The sequence below is a fragment of the Ovis aries genome, chromosome 2 (assembly GCF_016772045.2).
Source record: "Ovis aries strain OAR_USU_Benz2616 breed Rambouillet chromosome 2, ARS-UI_Ramb_v3.0, whole genome shotgun sequence".
In the NCBI taxonomy this organism is placed as follows: Eukaryota; Metazoa; Chordata; class Mammalia; order Artiodactyla; family Bovidae; genus Ovis; species Ovis aries.
In genome coordinates this window covers 28911447-28937800 of record NC_056055.1, presented here as the reverse complement: position 1 = coordinate 28937800, position 26354 = coordinate 28911447, and the positions used below count along the sequence as shown (strand labels likewise).

At 38.8% G+C, this 26354-nt stretch overlaps 1 protein-coding gene across 1 annotated transcript in view; it reads left to right on the top strand.

Moving 5' to 3' along the window:
* Nucleotides 1-26354, top strand: part of CENPP (centromere protein P) — a 239547-nt gene that overhangs the window by 15366 nt on the left and 197827 nt on the right. Inside the window, exons 2-3 of the mRNA XM_004004078.6 lie at nt 8430-8611; nt 11105-11193. Of these exons, the coding sequence (XP_004004127.1) occupies nt 8430-8611; nt 11105-11193 (271 nt within the window). The remainder of the gene's footprint in view (nt 1-8429; nt 8612-11104; nt 11194-26354) is intronic.

Sequence of the window (26354 nt, the reverse complement as noted above, 5' to 3'; positions counted from 1 at the left end):
TACCATTTCTGTTAGGTCTTTTATTGTGCCCATCTTTGCATGAAATGTTTCCTTGGTATCTCTAATTTTCTTGAAGAGATCTCTAGTCTTTCCCATTCTATTATTTTCCTCTATTTCTTTCTATTGATCACTGAGGAAGACTTTCTTATCTCTTCTTGCTATTCTTTGGAATTCTGCATTTAGATGGATATATCTTTGCTTTTCTCCTTTGCTTTAGCTTCTCTTTTTTTCTCAGCTATTTATATGGCCTCCTTAGACAACCATTTTGCCTTTTTGCATTTCTTTTTCTTGGGTATGGAATTGATCACTGCCTCCTGTACAATGTCATGAACCTCTATGCATAGCTCTTCAGGCCTTCCATCTTTCAGATCTAATCCCTTGAATCTATTTGTCACTTCCACTGTATAATTGTAAGGGATTTTATTTAGTCTAGTGGTTTTCCCTCCTTTCTTCAATTTAAGTCTGAGTTTTTCAATAAGGAATTCATGATCTGATCCATAGTCAACTCTTGGTCTTGTTTTGCTGACTGTATAGAGCTTCTCCATATTCGGCTGCAAAGAATATAATCAATAAGATTTCAGTATTGACCATCTGATGATGTCCATGTGTAGTCTACTCTTGTGTCTTTGAAAGAGGGTGTTGAGAACCAGTGCGTTCTCTTGGCAAAACTCTGTTAGCCTTTGCCGTGCTTCATTTTCTATTCCAAGGCCAAATTTGCTTGTTACTCCAGGTATCCCTTGACTTCCTCCTTTTGCATTCTAGTCCCCTATGATGAAAAGGACATCTTTTTTGGGTGTTCTACAAGGTCTAGAAGGTCTTGTAGATCTTAATAGATGCGTTCAACTTAAGGTTCTTTGGCAGTACTGGTTGGGGCGTAGACTTGGATTACTGTGATTTCCAATGTGATATCTTTTTTTTTTCCTGGTATTATATATAATATAAAACTTGCCATTTTAACCCTTTTAAAGTATATAGTTTAGTTCATAGTATTATACAATCATCCATCTCTAAAATGATTTCACTGTCCTGAAGAGAAACTTTGTACCCTTTAACCAATAACTCCCTAGTTTTCCTTTTCTCAGCCACAGCTTCTTTCTGGAGTTCTGCATGTCTGTCCTTTAATGTGATTACTTAGTTCTTTTTATCAGTTTTCATTCATAGTTTGCTGTGATGTTGTTTAATATTCACTTGGAAGGAACTCATTTATATGCAGATTACCTCTCTTCTTTTTTCATTAGCTTTATCTATTTAATTTTTAGAAATCAAACAATGATAGTAAATACAAAAGAGAGTCATTTCAGTTCAGTTGCTCAGTCATGTCTGACTCTTTGCGACCCCATGGACTGCAGCACGCATAGCCCTCCTTGTCCATCACCAACTCCCGGAACTTACTCAAACTCATGTCCATTGAGTCGGTGATACCATCCAACCATCTCACCCTCTGTCGTCCCCTTCTCCTCCCGCCTTCAATCTTTCCCAACATCAGGGTCTTTTCAAATGAGTCAGTTCTTTGCATCAGGTCGTCAAAGTATTGGAGTTTCAGCTTTAGCATCAGTCCTTCCAGTGAACACTTAGGACTGATTTTCTTCAGGATGGACTGGTTGGATCACCTTGCTGTCCAAGAGACTCTCAAGAGTCTTCTCCTGCACCACAGTTCAAAAGCATCAATTCTTCGGCACTTAGTTTTCTTTGTAGTCCAATTCTCACATCCATACATGACTACTGGAAAAACCATAGCTTTTACTAGACAGACTTTTTTTGCGAAGTAATGTCTCTGCTTTTTAATACGCTATCTAGGTTGGTCATAGCTTCTCTTCCAAGGAGCAAGGGTCCTTTAATTTCATGACTGAGTCACCATCTGCGGTGATTTTTGAGCCCAAGAAAATAAAGTCTCTCACTGTTTCCATTATTCCCATTCTATTATCTTCCACTATTTCTTTGCACTGATCGCTGAGGAAGGCTTTCTTATCTCTTCTTGCTTTTTCTTTGGATCTCTGCATTTGAATGGGTATATCTTTCCTTTTCTCCTTTGCCTTTCACTTCTCTTCTTTTTTCAGATATTTGTAAGGCCTCCTCAGACAATCATTTTGCCTTTTTGCATTTTTTTTTCTTTTGGATGGTCTTGGTCACTGCCTCCTGTACAATGCCATAAACCTCCATCCATAGTTCTTCAGGGTCTCTGTCTATCAGATTAATCTCTTGAGTCTATTTGTCACTTCCACTGTATAATCATAAGGCATTTGATTTAGGGTATATCTGAATGATCTGCTGGTTTTCCCTACTTTTTTCAATTTAAGTCTGAATTTTGCAATAGGAGTTCATGATCTGAGCCACAGTCAGCTCCCAGTCTTTTTTTTTGATGACTGTATAGAGCTTCTCCATCTTTGACTGCAAAGAATATAATCAATCTGATTTTGGTATTGACCATCTGGTGATGTCCATGTATAGCTCTTATGTTGTTGGAAGAGGGTATTTGCTATGACAAGTGCATTCTCTTGGCAAAACCTTGTTAGAAGCGAAAAAGAACTAAAGAGCCTCTTGATGAAAGTGAAAGAGGAGAGTCAAAAAGTTGGCTTAAAACTCAGCATTCAGAACAGTAAGATCATGGTGTCCAGTCCCATGACTTCAAGGCAAATAGATAGGGAAACAGTGAAAAAAAAAAAGAGAGAGTATTCACTCTCAAATGACAGTGCTGTTTTCCCTTAGAAAAGAAGAGAAGCCAAAGGCAAAGAATGGGAAAGATATACCCAACTGAATGCAGAGTTCTGGAGAATAGTAAGGAGAGATAAGAAAGCCTTCTTAGGTGAACAATACAAAGAAATAGAGGAAAACAATAGAATAGGAAAGCTGGAGCTCTCCAAGGAAATTGAACATTTCATGCAAAGGTGGGCCCCTTGAGCCAGACATCCTGGAATGTGAAGTCAAGGGGTCCTTAGGAAACATTACTATGAACAAAACTAATGGAGATGCTGGAATTCCAACTGAGCTATTTCAAATCCTATAAGTATGCTGTTAAAGTGCTGTATTCAACATGTCAGCAAATTTGGAAAACTCAGCAGTGGCACAGGACTGATAAAAATCAGTTTGCTTTCCAATCCCAAAGAAACACAATGCCAAAGAGTGTTCAAACTACCATACAATTATGCTCATTTCGCATCCTAGCAAAGTGAAAGTCACTCAGTTGTCCAACTCTTTGCATCCCCCATGGACTGTAGCCCACCAATATCCTCTGTCTGTGGGATTCTCCAGAAAAGAATACTGAAGTGGGTAGCCTTGCTCTTCTCTAGATTGGTTTCTTAAAAGGATCATTAACATAAATTTCTGGTTAATTTCTCCAGGCCACATACTAGAGTAGTAACCATTCCCTTCTCCAGGAGATCTTCCCAACTCAAGGATCAAAACCAGGTCTCCTGTGTTGCTGGTGGATTCTTTTCCGTCTGAGTCACCACGGGAGCCCAAGAATACTAGAGAGGGTAGCCTATCCTTTCTCGAAGGGATCTTCCCAACCCAGGAATCAAATCAGAGTCTTCTGCATTACAGGCAGATTCTTTACAGCTGAGTTACCAAGGAAGGCCACATGCTAGTGAGGTAATGCTCAAAATCCTTCAAGCTAGGCTTCAGCAGTATGTGAACTGAGAACTTCCTGACATAATACTAGCTGGATTTAGAAAAGGCAGAAGAACCAGTGATCAAATTGCCAACATTCATTGGATCATAGATAAAGCAAGAGAATTCCAGAAAAACAGCTACTTCTGCTTGCCAATACACATAGACGTTTCACAGGTTTGATCCCTGGGTCCGGAAGATCCTTGGAGAAGAGTATGACAACACACTCCAATATTCTTGCCTGGATAATTCCATGGGCAGAGGAGCCTGGTGGTCTATAGTCCATAGAGTTGCAAAGAGTCAGACAGGACTGAAGCAGCATAGGACTGGAGCACTCTGCTTCATTAAGTACACTAAAGCCTTTGACTGTGTGGATCGCAAGAAACTGGAAAATTTTTAATGAGTTGGGAATACTAGACCACCTTTACCTGCCTCCTGAGAAACCTGTATGTAGGTCAAGAAGCAACAATTAGAACCAGACATGGAACAACAGACTGATTCAGAATTGGGAAAGGAGTCTGTCAAGGTTGTGTATTGTCGCCCTGCTTATTTAACTTAGATGCAGGGTACCTCATGCAAAGTGCCAGTCTGGATGAAACACAAGGCCGACTCAAGATTGCTAGGAGAAATATCAGTAACCTCAGATATGCAGATGACACCACCCTTATGACAGAAAGCAAAGAGGAACCGAAGAGCCTCTTGATGAAAGTGAAAGAGGAGAGTGAAAAAGCTGATTTAAAAACTCAGCATTCTAAAAATGAAGATCCCAGCTTCTGGTCCCATCACTTCATGGCAAATAGATGGGGAAACAATGGAAACTGTGAGAGACTTTATTTTCTTGGGCTCCAAAATCACTGTGAACATTGACTGCAACCATGAAATTAAAGGAGGCTTGTTCCTTGGAAGAAAAGGTATGACTAACCTAGACAGCATGTTTTAAAGCAGAGACATTACTTAAATCAGTCCTTAGTATTCATTGGAAGGACAGATTTTATTTTTTCTTGGACTCCAAAATGACTGTGAATGGTGATTGCAGCCATGAATTTAAAAGATGCTTGCTCTTACATAAATCATAGCAACATCCTTTATGACCCACATCCTAGAATAATGGAAATAAAAGCAAAAATATATAACTGGTAGCTAATTAAACTTAAATGCTCCCACACAACAAAGGAAACTATAAACAAAAAGGCAGCCCTCAGAATGGAAGAAAATAATCAATATGAAACAACTAACAAAGAATTAATTTCCAAAATATACAAGGAGCTCATACAACTCAGTAGCAGAAAAACAAACAACCCAATCAAAGAGTGGGCAAAAGACCTAAATAGGCATTTCTCCAAAAAAGACATACAGATGGCTAATAAACATATGAAGAGGTGCTCAACATCACTCATTATTATAGAAATGCAAATCAAAACTACAATGACATATTAGTTCAACCCAACATTGGAAAAGACCTTGATGCTGGGAAAGATTGAGGGCAGAAGGAGAAGAGTCTATTAGAGTATGAGATGGTTGGATGACGTCACCAGCTCAATGGCCATTAGTTTGAGCAAACTCTGGGAGATAGTGAAGGACCGGGAAACCTATTGTGCTACAGCCTATTGGGTCACAGAGAATTGAACATGACTGAGCAACTGAACGATATCAAGTTCAGTCTACCTTGCAGAGAGAAGAGAGATGATTGAAAGTCTGATTTACAAGTACTGGCCTGAAAGAGCTGAGATTAATCATCAAACGTTCTTCTAGAATGAGAGGATGCATATTTCAAAGAGCAGAGGCAAGACTGTGAAGATTTTCTTCTGACATTGGAGATAAGATGCATTGATAATGAGAGACCCAAGATGTAAAATGAGAATCAGGATAATGCCCCAGAAGGCAAGGAAAGTGTGTTGTAAGACAGTGGACGTCAACAGTGTAGAAATGTGGCTGATAAAAGATTACAAAAAATAAAATACAATTTAATGCAATTATTTGCTGAAATTTTACTCTTTTTCAAGGAAAATAGAGCTACATCTGATTACAGTGTTGTTTAGAGATCATGCTGTTACTCCTCTGGAGTTTTACCCCCATACTCTTCAATGTCCCAAGAATATCTTTCTTAGTATAAAATACCCTGTGATACTCCACTTGCTTAAGAAGCTAAAGATTTATTATTTCATCATATCTTTTTAAATAGTTTGAAATGTCCTGGGATAGCAGATACTTAGGTTAGAACACTTAAAATATTCCAACCTAAACAGACATTTTAATTCTGCAAAGTATTCCTATTATAATTTATTTTATCAGTTCAGTTCAGTTACTCAGTTGTGGTCGACTCTTTGCGATCCCATGGACTGCAGCACTCCAGGCTTCCCTGTCTATCACCAACTCCTGGAGGTTACTTAAACTCATGTCCATCGAGTCGGTGATGCCATCTAACCATCTCATCCTCTGTCATCCCTTTCTCCTCCTGCATTCAATCTTTCCCAGCATTAGGGTCTTTTCCAGTGAGTCAGGTCTAACCATCAAGTGGCCAAAGTTTGGCTTTTCAGCTTCAGTATCAGTCCTTCCAATGAATATTTCCTTTAGGATGGACTGGATGGGTCTCCTTGCAGTCCAAGGGACTCTCAAGAGTCTTCTCCAGCACCACAATTCAGTAGCACCAATTCTTTGGCGCTCAGCCTTCTTTATGATCCAACTCTCACATCCATACGTGACTGTTGTATAAACCATAGCCTTGACTAGATGGACCTTTGTTGGCAAGGTAATGACTCTGCTTTTTAATATGCTGTCTAGGTTGGTGATAGTTTTTCTTCCAGGGAGCAAGCATCTTTTAATTTCATGGCTGTAGTCACTGTGCACAGTGATTTTGGAGCCCAAGAAAATAAAGTCTTTCACCATTTTCAATGTTTCCCCATCTCTTTGTCATGAAGTAATGGGACTAGATGCCATGATCTTAGTTTATTTTATAGCTTTAAAAATTTTTTTTGGTTTATTTTATAGTTGTTTCTAATATGTAGAAATATGGCATTATAACTTGGATCAGTTCAGTTCAGTCACTCAGTTGTGTCCAACTCTTTGCGACCCCATTAACTGCAGCATGCCAGGCCTCCCTGTCCATCACCAGCTCCTAGAGTTTACCTAAACTAATGTCCATTGAGTCAGTGATGCCATCCAACCATCTCATCCTCTGTCGTCCCCTTCTCCTCTTGCCCTCAATCTTTCCCAGCATCAGGGTCTTTTTCAGTGAATCAGCTCTTCGCATAAGGTGGCCAAAGTATTGGAGTTTCAGCTTCAACATCAGTCCTTACAGTGAATACCCAGGACTGATCTCCTTTAGGATAGACTGGTTGGATCGCTTTGCAGTCCAAGGGACTCTCAAGAGTCTTCTCCAGCACCACAGTTCAAAAGCATCAATTGTTCTGCATTCAGCTTTCTTTATACTCCAACTCTGACATCCATATATGACTACTGGAAAACCATAGTCTTGACTAGATGGACTATAGTTGACAAAGTAATGTCTCTGCTTTTTAATATGCTGTCTAGATTGGTCATAACTTTCCTTCCAAGAAGTAAGCATCTTTTAATTTCATGGCTGCAATACCATCTGCAGTGATTTTGGAGCCCCCCAAAATAAAGTCAGCCACTGTTTCCACTGTTTCCCCATCTATTTGCCATGAAGTGATGGGACCGGATGCCATGATCTTAGTTTTCTGAATGTTGAGCTTTAAGCCAACTTTTTCACTGTCCTCTTTAATTAAGAGGCTTTTTATTCTTCTTCACCTTCTGCCATAAAGGTGGTGTCATCTGCATATCTGAGGTTATTGATATTCTCCCAGCCATCTTGATTCCAGCTTGCACTTCATCCAGCCCAGTTTTTCTCATTATGTATTCTGCATATAAGTTAAATAAGCAGGGTGACAATATAGAGTCTTGACGTACTCCTTCTCCTGTTTGGAACCAGTCTGTTATTTCATGTCCAGTTCTAACTGTTGTTTCCTGACCTGCATACATATTTCTCAAGAGGCAGGTCAGGTGGTCTGGTATTCCCATCTCTTTCAGAATTTTCCACAGTTTATTATGATCCACACAGTCAAAGGCTTTGGCATAGTCAATAAATCAGAAATAGATGTTTTTCTGGAACTCTCTTGCTTTTTCCATGATCCAGCAGATGTTGGCAGTTTGATCTCTGGTTCCTCTGCCTTTTCTAAAACCAGCTTGAATATCTAGACATTCACGGTTCACAGATTGCTGAAGCCTTGTTTGGAGAATTTTGAACATTGCTAGTGTGTGAGATGAGTGCAGTTGTGTGGTAGTTTGAGCATTCTTTGGCATTGCCTTTCTTAGGGATTGGAATGAAAACTGACCTTTTGCAGTCCTGTGACCACTGCCGGGTTTTCCAAATTTGCTGGCATATTGAATGCAGCACTTTCACCACATCATCTTTTAGGATTTGAAATAGCTCAACTGGAATTCCATCACCTCCACTAGCTTTGTTCGTAGTGATGCTTTCTAAGGCCCACCTGACTTCACATTCCAAGATGTGTGGCTCTAGGTGAGTGATCACACCATCGTGATTATCTGGGTCGTGAAGATCTTTTTTGTACAGTTCTTCTGTGTATTTTTGCCACCTCTAACTTTAGGATGTTTTATATTGAGATTAATGGCTGCAGTGTTAATAACCACACTGATTTTAAGAAAAATCCTACTAGTGTTTTAATGGGAAGAGAATAAGAAGGACAAAATGGGAATGATTTGAAGAAATTTATAGATGTTAGTTGAAACACTTGTTAGTAGTTTCTTTATTGGAGTAATTATCTGTGTTTTTTGCTTTTTAGGAAATCGTTTCAAGAAATACACCAGTCAGATTCTGAAGAATGGGGATTGTCAAAAGATCTGAGAAGTCATCTTGGAAGTTTAGAATCCGAACTTCAATTTCTAAGTAAACTTAGTGGTATCAGTATAAGAAATTACTGCAAGAACACAGAAGACCTAACTAGCACTGAGATGGCGGAAAAGAGTAAGCAGTTTTTTCTTCTTTTGGCTTCACCAAATGACTTTCAGAATCTTTATGTTTTCCAGCTAGGGATTGATCCTGATCTCACACCAGTGAAAGTGTTGAGTCTTAACCATTAGACTCCCAGGGAATTTCCAGAGTAAGCATTAATTTCAATCAGGAGGTAGTATTGAGGTTTACCTCATTATGCATAGAAAATTAGTTTTCTTATCATTGAAATAAATTCTCCAAGGTAACGATTTGAATGTGTGGTTGTGGTTAACTTGTTTGTCAGGTGTCTATTGAACTTTACAGTGTGTGTAATGTTCTTAAAAGCTGCCTGACATAGATATTAAAGAAGACATGGTCTCTCATTATGTACCTGAGTAGTAAAGTAACAGATTTAAGTGATTTTAAGGAAAACAACACTATTAGTTTGTAAATCTTAGCTATTGTTCGCTACTGATATGAGAACTGTATCATCTCTCATACTCAGATATTTCAAGAACTGGATCATTTGGCAGAGGAGGGTTTCTGGTCCCAGTGACTAATGCTATATTACTAAGAATCTGTGATACGCTAACAAATAAAGAGAAGCTAATTCGGCTCTACAGTTGTATGTTGGGATCTTTGTTTAGAAGAAGGAATCAGTTTAGGAAATGCTTCCTGATTCCTACGAAAATAACTCTCCTGACTGGGGAGAGGGAGAGTGATACTTCAAAGGTCATGGACAGCTCACTTCAGTGGAATTACATGTAGAAATGAGTGATGAAATTTAGACACATCAGGTACTTGAATAGTTGGAATACAGAGAGTATGGAGAGTGAAGTTTTACTGTGCGCAAGTCTGTCTTTCTATTTTGAGTCCCATGTTTACCCTAGAAGATACCTAAGTGGTGATGCCCATTCAGAATGCCTTTAAAAAATTTTTTTAGCTTGTTTATTTCTTTATTTTTGACTACGCTGGGTCTTTGTTGCTGCACGTGGGCATTCTCCAGTTGTGACCAGCAGGGACTACTCTCCAGTTGTTGTACATGGACTTCTTATTGCAGTGGTTTCTCCTGTTGCAGAGCACAGGCTGTAGAGGGCATCAGCTTCAGTAGTTGAGGTGCATGGGCTTAGTTGCCCGGTGGCATATGGAATCTTCCTGGACAGGGATCAAACCTGTGTCCCTTGCATTAGCAGGTGAATTCTTTACCACTGGATCACTGGAGAATTCCCAGAATGTATTTAGAATGGGCTTGTTTCACAGCTTTTCCCATTGCTGGCTTAGATTTCAATTTTCCTGGCTCTGCCAGGTTATTTTTCACATAATATCTGGCTGATCCATCTGATTTTCAGCTTATAAAATTACTTTACTCTCATCTTTTTTCTCTTTATCCTTGTAGAGTTGTGCTCTCCTGGCAGAAAGGCCAATACAGGGGTAGATTAAGAGGTACAAACTATTAGGTATAAAATAAGCTATAAGGGTATATTGTACAACATGGGGAATATGGCAAATATTTTATAATAACTGTAAAGGAATATAACCTTTAAATATTGTGAATCACTATATTATCTATCTGTGACATATATTGTATAGTACCTATACTCCAGTTTCAAAAATAGTGAATTGTGTCCTTCTAAAGTAACTTCATTAAAAAATATAATAAAGTCAAAATCATGATTATCTCCTTTCTGAGGGATATTGTATAACTTGGAAAAGGCATGAAGGAACTTTATGCAATATGTTAAAATTTCTGTGTCTTGATCTTGATGGTGGTTACTGGGAAACACTTGTAAACATATATATATATCTCTCTATATATCTCATGCTGTATCAGAAAAGGCAATGGCAACCCACTCCAGTACTCTTGCCTGGAAAATCCCATGGACAGAAGAGCCTGGTAGGCTGCAGTCCATGGGGTCGCTAAGTAAGAGTCGGGCACGACTGAGCGACTGCACTTTCACTTTTCACTTTCATGCATTGGAGAAGGAAATTGCAACCCACTCCAGTATTCTTGCCTGGAGAATCCCAGGGACAGAGGAGCCTGGTGGGCTGCCGTCTATGGGGTCGCACAGAGTCGGACACGACTGAAGTGACTTAGCAGTAGCAGCATGCTGTATACTTAAGAATAGAGCATATTATGAGTGTATTCATGTTATACCTAAAAAGTACTTTTGCTATCATTTTAGTAATGTTTTGAGAGTTAACTGAGATAATTGCATGGATTTAATTTATTGTCTAGCTGGAACCAGCCAATATTGAAAATATGAAAAATTCAAATTTGTCTTGGGTTATACGATCATATTTCTATTTCTTACCTTAATCTTTGGTATCATTGAGAACTAGAAAATACAAGTTATCTTTAATCATATTTCTCAAAGGTGCACATCCTTCCAGGTATTTTCAACACAAATGCTAACACTCTCACACATAAACCCACGTGTATTATAGATACCCACACAAAATTAAATGATTGATATTTTTAAAAAATTGTTATTTGTAAACAAAAATCTTTGTTTTTCTGATTTATAGGTATTAAAAAAGTTCTACAGAAACACAGATTATCAGGAAATTGCCACATGATTACGTTTCAGCTTGAATTTCAGATTCTGGAAATCCAGGTAAATTAAGGAACATGTTGTGGTAGATAACACAGATTCTGCTGCTATGAAATAAAAATACCCCACACCCCTGTCTTCAGCAGTGGCTGAGTTGAGGAGACAGTCCTGAGCAGGACCCCTTGTAGCATGTTTGTACAAAGTGGTACCATAAAAATTTTTTTTTCTTTTAAATATGAATACCCTAGCAACTTCATATGGTAGTATTATTGATGAGAGTATAGTCTTTTATTGGAATAGAGTTAATGAGATGTTTGTGGGATTCCAGCGTGAGCCCTGAGGTCATGTGAACCATCCTGGATGCCCTCAGTAGTCAACTAATATCTCAGTCATCAATCATCTGTTAGTTATTTATTGCTGCTTAACACTTTCTCCCAAACTGAACAGTTTAAAACAACAAAAACCATGTATTATCTCACCATTTTCTATGAGGCAGGAATTGTGAGTAGCACAGTTGGTGTTCTTCCTCTGGCCTCTCCTATAGTTGTGGTCATCTGGGATTACCATAATCTGAAGACTGTTCAGAGCTGAAGGATTAGACTTCAGGATGGTCATGGTTGTGCCAGCAAGTTATACAGGACTACTGAGGCACAACACTGGAGGAAGATATTCTTGGCTAGGATTTTCACATAAAATCAGAAAGCAGACAGACAAAATGTTAACATGCAACCCCTGGCCAGAATAGGGAGAACAAGACTCAGACATCTTCAAAGTCTGGCTCCAAGAAGAGTTGGATCCAGGCATAATTTTGAGAACTGACCAAGTCTGGACGTGTGCTGTGATAGCAAAAAAACAATTTCAGTCAGTTTATTTTATGAGTTTGGGCCTATAGGGAGAATGTATAGAGGAGAGAACAGATAAGGACAGACAAGTTGCCTTGGGCTCAGTTCATCAGATAACTAAAGTGAATGTAGACCAGTTGTCACAGCCAAGTCACAGGGATAAGCTGCTTGCTTGCACTCACAGTACTGTGCCTGGATTCCTCATGCTTATCCTCAGCCACAGAAATAGCCTCAAGTTGTCCCTTTTTGTATGCGATAGGAATTGATGCCAGATATTAGAAGTTACCCCCAACTAGTCATGAGTGATTGGGTCTAGGTATCTGCACTAGAAGTTTTGCCTCTTGAGAACTCTTTGCAGTCTATGTCCCTGGTTGTCGCCACTGACCCTGGCAGGCTGAGAACTGACTAGGTCTCTCATCTGATGACAGAGTTTCCAACTTGCTTCCACCTCAGGGTATCTCTCTTTAGTTTGTCAAAGTGACCAAGAACATCCACAGTGTGGCATTACCAAAACCAGTTGAGCAGGATGTCAGGTACATGGGTGATGAGTATCCTTGGAAATACACTGCTGGCGGGTTGGCACCAGACCTTGAAGCCATGCAAAATTCTCAGGATGATACTATAGTTCTGCATGACCTCAAAGATCATCTGCTGAAGACTAGAATAAAATATGGACCCAACTGAGTTGATCTCGTTTATGGTGAACAGCCCGTTCCAGGACTCCAGACTCCTCAGAATTCCTGGATGTTGTCCCATTGCAGAAAGATGCATAGTTGGACCAACTGCCTTTTCTTTCTGGCTAGTGTGATCCTAAGCTCAAGAGTGGTAATATACCAAATGCTTACTTGCTTTCTTGCCTCCATTAATGGTCAGGCCTATAGATTGTGTCAGGTTGGTAGAATCAGAGCTCTGAGACCTAGTTCTGTGTCTTAAAACATCTGCACTATCAGTGTATACATGTCCAGGAAACTGCTCAGGGACATCCTATTAGGTTGGTGCAAAAGTAATTGCAGTTTTGCATTGTTGAACTTTGCTGCTTGATATTGGAATGCATTCTTAAATATGGTTATTTTATACATCATTTTAATGTGCATTTCTCACTTTATGTTTCTTTGATAATTACTTATTACTTGCTGTTTATTTTATATTTATTTTAGACTATAGAAATGATATTAGACAAAAAGCAAATTTGAGGAGTTTTTTTATTTACATTAAAAATGGTCGTAAAGCAGAAGAGGCAATTCATAACATCAGTAACACATTTGGCCCAGAACTGCTAACGAGCATACAGTGCAGTGGTGGTTCAAGAAGTTTTGCAAAGGAGATGAGAGCCTTGAAAATGAGGAGCCTACTAGCTGGCCATCGTAGGTTGACAATGACCAACTGAGAGCAGTCATCGAAGTTGACCCTCTTACAACTACATGAGAAATTGACAAAGAACTCAATGTCAACCATTCGGTGGTCATTTCGCATTCAAAGCAAATTGTAAAGGTGGAAAAGCTCAGTAAGTGAATGCCTCATGAGCTGACCGAAAATTTAAAAACCATTGGTTTGAAATGTCATCTTAGCTTATTCTGTGCAACAACAGTGAACCATTTTTCAATTAGATTGTGATGTGTGATTAAAAAGTGGATTTTATACAACAACTGACAGTGACCAGCTCAGTGGTTGGACTGAGAAGAAGCACCAAAGCACTTCCCAAGGCAAACTTGCACCAGAAAAAAGTCATGGTCACTGTTTGGTGGTCTGCTGCCCATCTGATCAACTCCTGCTTTCTAAATCTCAGCAAAACCATTGCATCAGAGAAATATGCTCAGCAAATGGATGAGATGCACCAAAAACTGCAACACATGAAGCCAATATTGATCAACAGAATGGGTCCAATTCTGCTCCACAACAATGCCTGAATCCATGTTGTACAACCAATGCTTCAGAAGTTGAACGAATCAGACTACGAACTTTTGCCTCATCTGCCATATTCACCTGACCTCTTGTCAACTGACTACTACCTTCTCAAAGCATCTCAGCAACTTTTGGCAGGGAAGATGTTACCATACCCAGCGGGAGGCAGAAGATGCTTTCCAAGAGTTTGTTGAATCCCAAAGAGTGAATTTTTATGCTACAGGAATAAACAAGCTTATTTCTCATTGGTAAAAATGTTTTGATTGTAATGGTTCCTATTTTGATTAATAAAGATGTTGTTGAGCCTAGTTATAATGATTTAAAATTCGCGGTCTGGAACTTCAGTTACTTTTGTATCAACCTAATAGCAGCCTTGGGCTTCTACAGGCTTTTTCTTCCATTGTTATTCACTTTTTTATAGTCACTTCCTGGGTTATCTGGAGAGAAGCCAGATTGCTGGTAAAATTAGGCTCATCCTTGGGAAGTTGTTGTTGTTCAGTCACTCAGTCATGTCTGACTCTTTGCAACCTTGTGGACTGCAGCGCACCAGGCTTCCCTGTCCTTCGTCATCTCCTGGAGTTTGCTCAAACTCATGTCCATTGAGTTGGTAATGCCATCCAGCCATCTCATCCTCTGTCATCCCCTTCTCCTCCTGCCTTCAACCTTTACCAGCATAAGGGTCTTTTCTAATGAGTAGGCTCTTTGCCTCAAGTGGCCAACATATTGGAACTTCAGCTTCAGCATCAGTCCTTCCAGTGGATATTCAGGGTTGATTTCCTTTAGGATTGACTGGTTTGATCCCCTTGCAGTCCAAGGGACATGTATGGGAAGCTGTACATGAGTCCAGTTGGATAAAAGGCGATACTCTGAAGTTGAGATGAACAACCCACTTGGTGCAGCTGTACATTCCAGGATAGGCTGTGGCCAAAAGTTGATTGGTATACTCATTAGTGGGGCTTTAGTCTGAGAGAGAGAAAATAGAATAGAATGTTTTAATTTCATTTTGTTGAAGTTGCATACTTGTGGTGACTTTAATCCTTTGAAGGAAACCATCAAGTGGCAATTTGATCACATCAGAAGTCAGATCACACATAAGGTTTTAATTTAGGGACATTTTTAAAAATAATGTGATGTGCTTCTGAAGAATGGCTATTATTTGACCAGAGGCATTCCTAGCAAGAACTGATACTGCAGTTCCCATAGTGGCTTGACTTGAATGGTCCTGGGTATCCACCATGAAGTCACATAGACAGGACCAGAGCCATGTGGGGCCTGCCATACAGGGCCTGCTACCCATACTATAGTGGCTATACTCCCTACCTCCTACCAGACAGTAGTGACACCAGCCCAGACCTCACCCCCCTATCAACAGTACTTTAAGCTAATATTCTGATCCTCATACTACCAAAGAATGATTAAAAATTTGGAATCATTTTGTAATGGCCTGCAGTTACACTCATATGCTCATATGTGTAACGAATTAAAATTAGTTGTGCTCCATATAATAGAAAATTTAATAAAAAGGAAGATTCAGAATACTAGAAGTTTATTTCTCTGTTGCTTAAACAAAATTGCAAGATCCGTTTTCAAGGGCTAATATGGTGGTTTTATGATCATCAGGCTCTGCCATCACCCACGTGGCTGCCACATTATGGTGCAGTTATCACTTCAGCATTTCAGACATTGGGAAAGGGCTGGGCAAACAGGGGCTCACCTTTTCCATTGAACAGCATTTTTTAGAAATTGTAATACCCATCATTTTCACCTGCGTTCTAATGGCCAATAAATAAGTGCAGGGGAGGCTGGAAATTTAGTCTTCATTATGCATGGTCATGTGGCCAATGGAAAAATTGGAGCAAGAAAGAAGTCCACATACTGGGGACTACCAGCAGTTTCTGTCCCATATACTTCAGGAGATGCAGGGAAAAAAATCTAAAGAGAAGAACAATTTATACAATTTGAAAGACCTAGAACTCAGTAATCACTGAATCTCTAAAGGGACATAAGTTGTTATTATATACATTTCAAAGTAGGTAGACGGAGGAGCCTGGTAGGCTTCAGTCCATAGGGTCACTAAGAGTTGGACACGACTGAGCGACCCTTTCACTTTTCACTTTCATGCATCGGAGAAGGAAATGGCAACCCACTCCAGTGTTCTTGCCTGCAGAATCCCAGGGACGGGGGAGCCTGGTGGGCTGCCGTCTGTGGGGTTGCGCAGAGTCAGACACGACTGAAGCGACTTAGCAGCAGCAGCAGCAGGTGCTTTTGAACTGCTTGGTTTTACCTAATTTGCTACAGAAAGAGCATGCTGTCCCAAGCTATGTTAAGAAAACTCTGTTTCTCTCTATACCTTAGAACTGTATCTCTAGTGGAATTGCCAGGTTAAAGGAGATGTACGTGTAAATTTTGACTGATAGTGCCAAACTGCCTTCTAAAATACTTTTACCATTTTACATGTTGGGCAGATTTTTATGGTTGAGACTGATAGAAAAAAAGCAGTGGTAAAGAAATAGCTATATTTTATGTTCTAAAACATTTTTAAAAAACAAAATTTCCACTAGAGGGAGATGTTTAGCTATCAGAAAGTTTAAAAGTAATCTAACTAATAAATCTGTCTTACTTATAGAATATTGTTATTATGAAATCATGGTAGTACAGTGTTAGAAACCACAGGTGACCTAAAATCGTATAAATAGGATGCTGGGACCAAAAGTAAACTGATAGATTATCTGGCTCAACGCTCTTACTATATAGGGAAACACCCAGAATGTTTGAATGATTACCCACGTTGGCACAGTTCTTCTTGTCATATGCAATTGGAGCATACAACTCTTTTCTCCAGATTTACTGTCTGATGTTGTTAGTGTTGTTGTACTGTTTGTGAGGAGTTGCAAGAATATTAGAATTAACATGTATTAGCATTCATAGTCCATGTAGCACAATAAATCAAATGGGTGGCAGTTCATGGAGTAAGAGACAAATTGAATGTATTTTTGTAACTACTCTCCCTGGAACCCAACGAACTGGAAAAAATGATCCAAAAATAGGGAACTTTTTAAATTAAAAAGAATATTTGTATTGGTACAAGTTCAACTACTGGGAGCTATAAAAAATAAAATTGACAACTTGGGTAATCACAAAGTTATGTGAGACAACCAAGAACAATGGCAGGGTTGAACAATAAGGTTCACCTCCCACACAGAGCCAGCCCTTCAAACCTGAAGAGGTGGCTGTTTCATCTAATGCATAGAAACAAAGACAATCAGGTAAAATGAAGAACGAGAGTAATAGTTTGAAACAAAAAAGAACAAGCTACACCCTCAGGAAAAAAACCTTAATGAAGCAGAGATAAGTAATTTACCTGATGAAGAGTTCAAAGTAATGGTCACAAAGATGCTAACCAAACTCAGAAAAGAATGCATGAAGACATTAAGAATTTCAACAAAGATATGGAAAATAAGGTCCAAACAGAAGTCCCAGAGCTGAAGAATACAATAACTGAATTGAAAAATACGTTAGAAAATTTCAACAGCTGACAACATGAGAGAGAATAAAAGATCAGTGAACTCAAACACAGGGCACAGAAACTCACCAGATCAAAGCAACAAGAGGGAAAAAGAGTGAAAATGAAGGTAGCTTAAGGGATTTATGGGATAAAATGAAGTATGCTAACCTTCACATTATAGGCATCCCAGAAGGAGAAGAGAAAGGGTACAAAAACATACTTGAATGAATAATGGTGGCAATTTAACTTCCCTAAACTTCCCTAAAACAGTTCTTCAGATCTAGGAACCCCAGAGAGTTCCATGTTAGAGAAACCCCCTAAAACCCCACACAGAGATACATTAAAATCAAAATACCAAAATTTGAAACCAAGAAGAGACTCTTAAAAGCAACAAACAAGAGAAAAACAATTATTACATATAAGGGAACTCCCTAAAGACTTTCAGCAGGTTTTTTAGCAGAAACTTTGCAGGTCAGAGGAGAGTGGTGGGATGTATTCAACATGCTGAAAGAAAATAATTTCCAACCAAGATTAGACTTGGCAAAGTTATGATTCAGAATTGAAGGAAAGATAAGAGTTTTGCAGATAAGCAAAAGCTAAAGGAGTTTATCACCGCTAAACCAGCCTTAAGAGAAATGTTAAAGGGATTTATTTAAGTTGAAAAGAAAGGTCAGTAAATTGGTAACAGGAAAACATGAAAGTATAAATCTCACTGGTAAATGTAAATATATAATTGTTGTTCAGTTGCTAAGTTGTGTTTGACTCTTTGCGACCCCATGGACTGCCACAGGTCAGGATAGGTAGTGAATTAATCACTTATAAAGCTAGTATAAAGGTTAAAAGAAAAAAGTAGTAAAAACAACTAACTACAATAATTATTTATGGGAGTATGGCTGAGTCCCTTTGCTCTCCACCTGAAAATATCACAACATTGTTAATCGGCTGTATTCCAGTATCAAATTAAAGATATGAAACCCAAAGATAACAGAAGGAAGGGAATAAATAACACAGATCAGCAGAATTGCCCGGTGATCTAGTGGTTAGGACTCTGCACTCTCACTGCAGAGGGCCTGAGTTTGATCCCTGGGAACTAATACCCCACAAGCCATGTGGTGTGGCCAAAACAAGGAAAACTCTGAACATAGATCAGAGCAGAAACAAATGAAATAGAAACTAAAAAGACATTAGAAAAGATCAATGAAACGAAGAGCCGGTAATTTGAAAAGATAGTCAAAACTGAATAAACATTGAGTTAGACTCACCAAGAAAAAAAAAAAAAGAGTTAAAAATCAGAAATGAAAGAGGAGTCATTAAAGCTGCTACCGCAGGAATACATAGGATCATAAGAGACTACTATGAACAATTATGCACCAACAAATGGATAAACAGCTAAAAACAATCTTCCAAGGCTGAATCAGGAAGAAATAGAAAATCTGAACAGACTAATTACTAATAGATTGAATCAGTAATTTAAAACCTCCCAACTAACTGAAATGCAGGACCAGATGGTTTCACTGATGACTGTACCAAACAATTAAAGAATTAATACCAGTGCTTCTAAAACTATTCCAAAAAGCAGAGGAAGAGCACTTTGAACTCACTGTATAAGGCCAGCATTACCCTGATACCCCAAACAGACAAGGGCACAAGGAAGAAAATCATAACCCAATGTCCCTGGTGAACATAGATGCAAAAATCGTTAATAAAATATTAACAAATTAAATTCAACAATGCATTAAAAGGATCATACATGATGATCAAGTGAAATTTATTTCAGGGGTGCAGAAATTGTTAAAAATTTGCAAATGATGTGTACACCACATTAACAGAAAAAAAGAAGGATAAAAAATAGTATGATTATCTTAATACATGCAAAAAGCATTTGATTAAAGTCAACAACCATTTAGCAAATTTAACCATTTAATCATTTCAACAAAGTGAGTATAGAAGGAATATACCTCAAGATAATAAAGGATATATATGGTAAGCTCAACAGTGAAAATAACTCTTCCTGTAAGATCTCACCGGAGTAAGAAATGACAACCCACTCCAGTATTCTTGCTTAGAGAATCCTATGGACAGAGAAGCCTGGCGGGGCTACAGTCTGTGGGGCCACAAAGAGTCAGACATGACTGAAGTAACTTAGCAGTAAGATCTCAGATAAGACAAACGATGCCTACTCTTGCCATGTTTATCCAACACAGTATTGGAAGTCATAGCCAGATCAGTTATATTTTTTTAAACAAGGACTTTGCTAGTGGCACAGTGGCTAAGAATCCGCCTGTAGTGGGCACAGGTTCTATCCTTGGTTCAGGAAGATTCCGTATGCCACGGAACAACTAAACCCATGAGCCAAAACTACTGAGCCCATGTGCCCTAGGGCCAGTGCTCTGCAGCAGGAGGAGTCACTTCAATGAGAAGACCACCCAACACAACTAGAGAATAGCCCCCACTTGCTGCAACCAGAGAAAGTCCACACGCAGCAATGAAGACCCAGTGCAGCCAAAAAATAAATAAATAAAATTTAAATAATAATGAAAGGCATCCAAATCAGAAAGAAGTAACAATGCCACTATTTCATAGGTGATATATGTTATTATTTATAGAAAACCCTAAAGGCTTCCTCCCCACCAGAAAACCATTAGAATAAATGAACAAATTCAGTTAAGTTGTGGGATACAAAATCAATTAATCTGTTGCATTTCTATACGCTAATAATGAGCTACCAGAGAAATTAAGGAAACAATTTCATTTACAATAGCTTCACAATGAATAAAATACAATAAGTTTAACCAAGGAGATGAAAAGCCTATGCACAGAAAGCTATAAGACATTGATGAAAGAAAGTTTAGAACAGAAGTAAATAGAAGGATATTCCATGCTTGTAGATAGGAAGAATTAACATTGTTAAAATGTCCGCACAGCCGAAAGCTATATAAAGATTCAGTGCAATGCCTACCAGAGTTCCAATATGTTTTTCACAGAACTAGAAGAAACTCCTACAATTTGTTTGGAAGCACAAAATATCTCAAATAGCCAAAGCAGTCTTGGGAAAGAACAAACCTGGAACCATTACACATCTTGATTTCAAATTGTATTACAAAGCTATAGAGATCTAATCAATATTGTCTTGGCATAAAGCAGACGCATATGTCAATAGAACAGAATAAAGGATCCAAGAAATAAACTTATACATATGAGTTAATTTATGTCTGCTTCCCTGATAACTCAGTTGGTGAAGAAGCCGCCTGCAGTGCAGGAGACCCCGGTTCAATTCCTGGGTCAGAAAGATCCACTGAAGAAGGGATAGGCTACCAACTCCAGTATTCTTGAGCTTCCTTGGTGGCTCAGCTGGTAAGGAATCCGCCTGCAATGAGGAAGACCTGGTTTCGATTCCTGAGTTGGGAAGATCCCCTGGAGAAGGAAAGGCTACCCACTCCAGTATTCTGGCCTGGAGAATTCCATGGACTATAGAGTCCATGGGTTCGCAAAGAGTCAGACACAACTGAGTGACTTTCATTTTCACTTTATGTCAAAAGAGCCAAGACTATAGAATGGGGAAAGAATAGTTTCTTCAATAAGTGGTGTTGGGAAAACTGGATAGCCACATGCCAAAGAATGAAACTGGACCACTCTTACATCATACACAAAACCTAACTCTAGTTAACAATTAACAATATTAACTCAAAATAGATTAAAGATTTGAATGCAAGACCTGAGACCATAAAAATGCTAGAAGAAAACATAGGTGGTAAGCCTCTTGACATCACTCTGGCAATGACTTTTTAGATTTGACACCAAACGCAAAAATAAACAAGTGGAACTATATGAAACTAAAAAGTTTCTGCACAGCAAAGGAAACCATCAACAAAATGACAAGGCTGAATGGGAGAAAATAGTTGCAAATCATATCTAATAAGGTATTAATATCCAAAACATGTAAATCGTAGGCTTTATAATGACAAGATAATTTGCCTTTTCTAGTGGGTAAAAGGCCAAAATCCAACACACACACATGCATAATCAAACAAAGACAAGATATTCCTCTGGGATTTTTTCCTTTCCTTTCTTTTTCTTTTGTCTGTGTGGGTTATCATAGCTTTATATGAGATGTAGTTCACATACCATATAATTCATCCGTTTAAGGTATACATTTAGCAGTTTTTAATCTATTCAGATTTGTGCAACCATCACCACATCCAGTTTAGAACTTTGTTACCTCAAAGAGAAACTTCATGTTCTTTATCACTCCTCATTTGTCCTTCTGCCCAAACCTAACTTATCCATATCTTCTGTCTCTATAGATGTGCCTATTCTGGGCATTTCATAAAAAAATGGAGTTACATAATTTTTGGTCTTTTTTTGGCCAATTTCTTTTACTTAGCACCATTATTTTCAGGATTCATTCATTCATGTTACACATGTATTGTTACTTCATTCTTTTTTTCTAGCTGTGTTGTGAGGATATATCACATTTTGTTTCTTCATTCATCAGCTAAGAAACATTTGGCGGCTTGTTTTTTCCTTTTGGTTGTTATGAATCACACTTCTGAAACTACTCACGTACAGGTTTTTCGGTGGACATAGGCTTCATTTTTCTTGTGTATATCTAGGTAGAGAATTACTATGGGGCTTCCTTGGTGGCTCAGTGGTAAAGAATACACCTGCTAAGCAGGAGACTGCCTGCAATGCAGAAGACTTGGGTTCAATCCGTGGGTTGAGAAAATTCCCTGGAGAAGAAAATAGCAACTCAGTTTAGTATTCTAGCCTTGAAACCACATGGACAGAGGAGACTGGTGGGCTACAGTCCTTAGAATCACAAGAGTTGGACACAACTTTGTGACTAAACCACCACCACCAGAAAATTACTGGGTCAGATGGAAGTACCAGATGTGACTAGTATGTTGAGCATTTTTTCATAAGTTTATTGGCCGTTTGTATTATCATCTTTGATAAAATGTATGTTGAGATCCATTGCCCAGTTTTTAATTGGGTTATTTGTCTTTTTATTTTTGAGTTGTAAGAGTATTCTGGAAATTTGTTTCTGATTGGATATGGTAGTAGATGCCCACAGTCTACTTTAACTACAGCTGCTCCTAATAATTTCCACTATATTCTTGAGCAGCTGAAAAACTAAAAGATTATAGGCCATTAATACCCATTTCTACAGCGGCTGAAAATACTGAAAAGTCAGATACACCCAGACAAATGGGGAAGAGTCATTCATTTATCTGCTCATCCTGTATCCTTAGGAAATGGCAGAAATTGCTGGATCTACTCCTATAAACAAAAAAGATCCACAGAGTACACAGCACAAAGATGGTACAGAGTTTGTTCATCATCATTTAGGATTTTTGCCATGAAAGGAATTAGAAAATAGAGTTAAAGTCTCTTGGAAAGAATGAATCTAGGAAATGCAAGAACATGCTATATTGTAACTGTTTACATTCTCAAATGAAAACATTCAAAGAAAACTGAATAAAAGGGAAAGGCAGCTGAGAGAAAGGAAGGAAGGAAGAATAAAATGACTATAGTGCTGAAAGCTAAATTAGGAGTAGCTAGGAGCAGAATATAGGAGAAGGCAATGGCAACCCACTCCAGTACTCTTGCCTGGCGAATCCCATGGACAGAGGAGCCTGTTGGGCTGCAGTCCATGGGGTCGCTAGGAGTTGGACACGACTGAGCAACTTCACTTTCACTTTTCACTTTCATGCATTGGAGAAGGAAATGGCAAACCACTCCAGTATTGTTGCCTGGAGGATCCCAGGGACGGGGGAGCCTGGTGGGCTACCATCTATGGGGTTGCACAGAGTTGGACACAACTGAAGCAATTTAGCAGCAGCAGGAATAGAATATGGAGGATAGGCTTTTGAAAAATCACAAGTACAACTGAAAAGAAGAAAAATCTGAAAGACAAAATGAAGATTTGTGTGACTTTCCCAAAAAACAACCAAAAAAATGAAACAGAAATGATAGGTAAATATATAGTATGAGAAAATTTACTAAAGAAGAAAACCTTGATTTTGCACATCAAAATATTTAACAGTCTATTTAACAATCCTTATTATTGTATATAATAGTGTTGTTTTAGATTTTTGTAGTTAGGAGCTGTTAGGCTTTGTCTTCATTTCATATTTCTTTAAAATACAAATTGGTGCAGATGGTAAAGAATCTGCCTGCAATGCGGGAGACCAGGGTTTGATTCCTGGGTTGAGACTATCCCCTGGAGGAGGAAATAGCAACCCACTTCGGTATTCTTGCCTGGAAAATCCCATGGACAGAGAAACCTGGTGGGCTACAGTCCATGGGTTTGCAAAGAGTCAATGATATACTAGAATTCAAATTGCTGAGGCAGAGAGTATAAACTTTTTAAGTTATGCATTATCAAAATGATGTTATAGATTAACATGTCATCTCATTGTTTTATATTTATATTTATCCTGTCAGAGGGAACATTTTTTTTCCACGTAACTTGTCATTTACCTCTTAAGTTTTTAGTTCATGTTCTTTGCCTTTTTCTTTTAAGTTTTCATATCTCCTTGTCATGTTTATAGAACAAATTTCCTTATTACTTTTCTTTTAGTTATATCACTTTATATCAATAGTTTATATTTTTATGTAATCATATTTGCTATTTTGTTGTTGTTATTGAAAGTTCTTTCTCACTCAGTAATCAGTTAAATGTCTATATTTCTTCCTAATATTTTATGGCTTCAGTGTTTACATTGAAGTAAGTAATTCACTCAGCGTTCATTTTCATTTTGTTTAGGTTTGGAGTGAGGATCTGAGGCATTCTTTTAAGAAATACCCAGATCTTCCCTAGTGGCTCAGTGGCAAAGAATCTGCCTGCTAGTGCAGGGGACACAGTGTTGATCCCTGGCCTGGGAAGATCCCACATGCTGCGGGACAGCTAAGGTTTATACCACAACTACTGAGTCTGTGCTCTAGAGCTGGGGAGCCACAACTGCTGAGCCCATGTGCCACAATTACTATAGCATGAATGCTCTAGAGCCTGTGCTCTGTAGTGAGAGAAGCCAACTCAGTGAGAAACCCGTGCCCCCACTTACTGCAACTAGAGAGAAAGCCCATGCAGCAATGAACACCCAGCACAGCCAAGTAACTAAATAAATAATGTTTTTAAAAAAAATAAGTAACCCTTCTGCACAGTAAAGAAAATCATAAACGAAAAGATAACCCACAAAATGGGAGAAGATATTTGCCAATGAAGCAACTGGCAAGGGATCACTCTCTGAAATAAACATACAGCTCATACAACTCAATACCAAACCATGGAACAACCCAATCAAGAAGTAGGCAGAAGATCTAAATAGACATTTCTCCAAAGAAGACTTAGAGATAGCAAGAGGCATATGAAATGCTGTTCAACATCACTAATTATTAGAAAAATACAAATAAAAACTACAGTGAGGTATCACCTCACTGATGATTCTGGTGATGGTCAGAATACCCATCACCAAAAAATCTACAAAAAACATGCTAGAGTGGGTAGAGAAAGGCAACCCTCTCACACTGTTGGTGGGAATGTAAATCAGTACAACTGTTATAGAGAATAGTATAGAGGTTCCTTAAAAGACTAAAAATAGAGCTGTCGATCCCATTCTTGGGAATAAATCTGAATAAAAACATGGTTTGAAAGGATTTTTTATTGTTCAGTCACTAAATTGTGTCCAGCTCTTTGTTGTTTCACTCTTTCCACTTTTTCCCCATCTGTTTACCATGAAGTGAGAGGATGGAATGCCATGATCTTAGTTTTTTGCATACTGGATTTTAAGCCAGCTTTTTCACTCTCCTTATTAACCCTTTGAGAAGGCAATGGCAACCCAATCCAGTACTCTTGCCTGGAAAATCCCATGGGTGGAGGAGCCTGGTAGGCTGCAGTCCATGGGGTCGCTAAGAGTTAGACACAACTGAGCGACTTCACTTTCACTTTTCACTTTCCTGCATTGGAGAAGGAAATGGCAACCCACTCCAGTATTCTTGCCTGGAGAATCCCAGGGACCGGGGAGCCTGGTGGGCTGCTGTCTATGGGGTCGCACAGAGTCGGACACGACTGAAGCAACTTAGCAGCAGCAGCAGCAGCAGCATTAACTCTCAGCAAGAATCTGTTTAGTTCCTCTTTGCTTTCTGCCATTAAGAGTGGTATCCTTGAAAGGATAATGTACCCCAGTGTTCATTGCAGCACGGATTACAATAGCCAGGACATGGAAGCAACTTCAGTGTCCATCGACAGAAGAATGGATCAAGCAGATGCAGTACAGTGGAACATTACTCAGCCATAAAAAGGGGGAATAATGTCATTTGCAGTTACATAGATGGACCTAGAGATTGTCATACTGAGTGAAATCAGATAGAGAAAGACAAATGTACATCACTTATATGTGGAATCTTAAAAAAATGGTACAAATGAAATTATTTACAAAACATAAGTAGAGTCACAGATGTAAAAAACAAACATATGGTTAATAAGAGGAAGGGGAAAAGGGATAAATTAGAAGATTGGGATTGACATGTTGTTGTTCAGTCACTAAGTTGTGTCCGACTCTTTGCAGACCCATGGACTGCACACTAGGCTTCTCTGTCCTTCACTATCTCCCAAAGTTTGCTTAAACACATGTCCATTGAGTCAGTGATACCATCTAACCATCTCATTCTCTGTCGCGTTCTTCTGCCCTCAATCTTTCCCAGCATCAGGGTCTTTTCCAATGAGTCGTTTCTTTGCATCAGGTGGCCAAAGGATTGGAACTCCTACTTCAGCATCAGTCCTTCCAAAAAATATTCAGGATTGATTTCCTTAAAGATTGACTGGTTTAATCTCCTTGTTGTCTAAGGGACTCTTAGTCTTCTCCAGCACAACCTTTTGAAAGCATCAGTTCTTTAGCACTCAGCCTCCTTTTTGGTCCAGCTCTCACATCCATACATGACTACTGAAAAAAACATAGCTTTGGCTATATGGA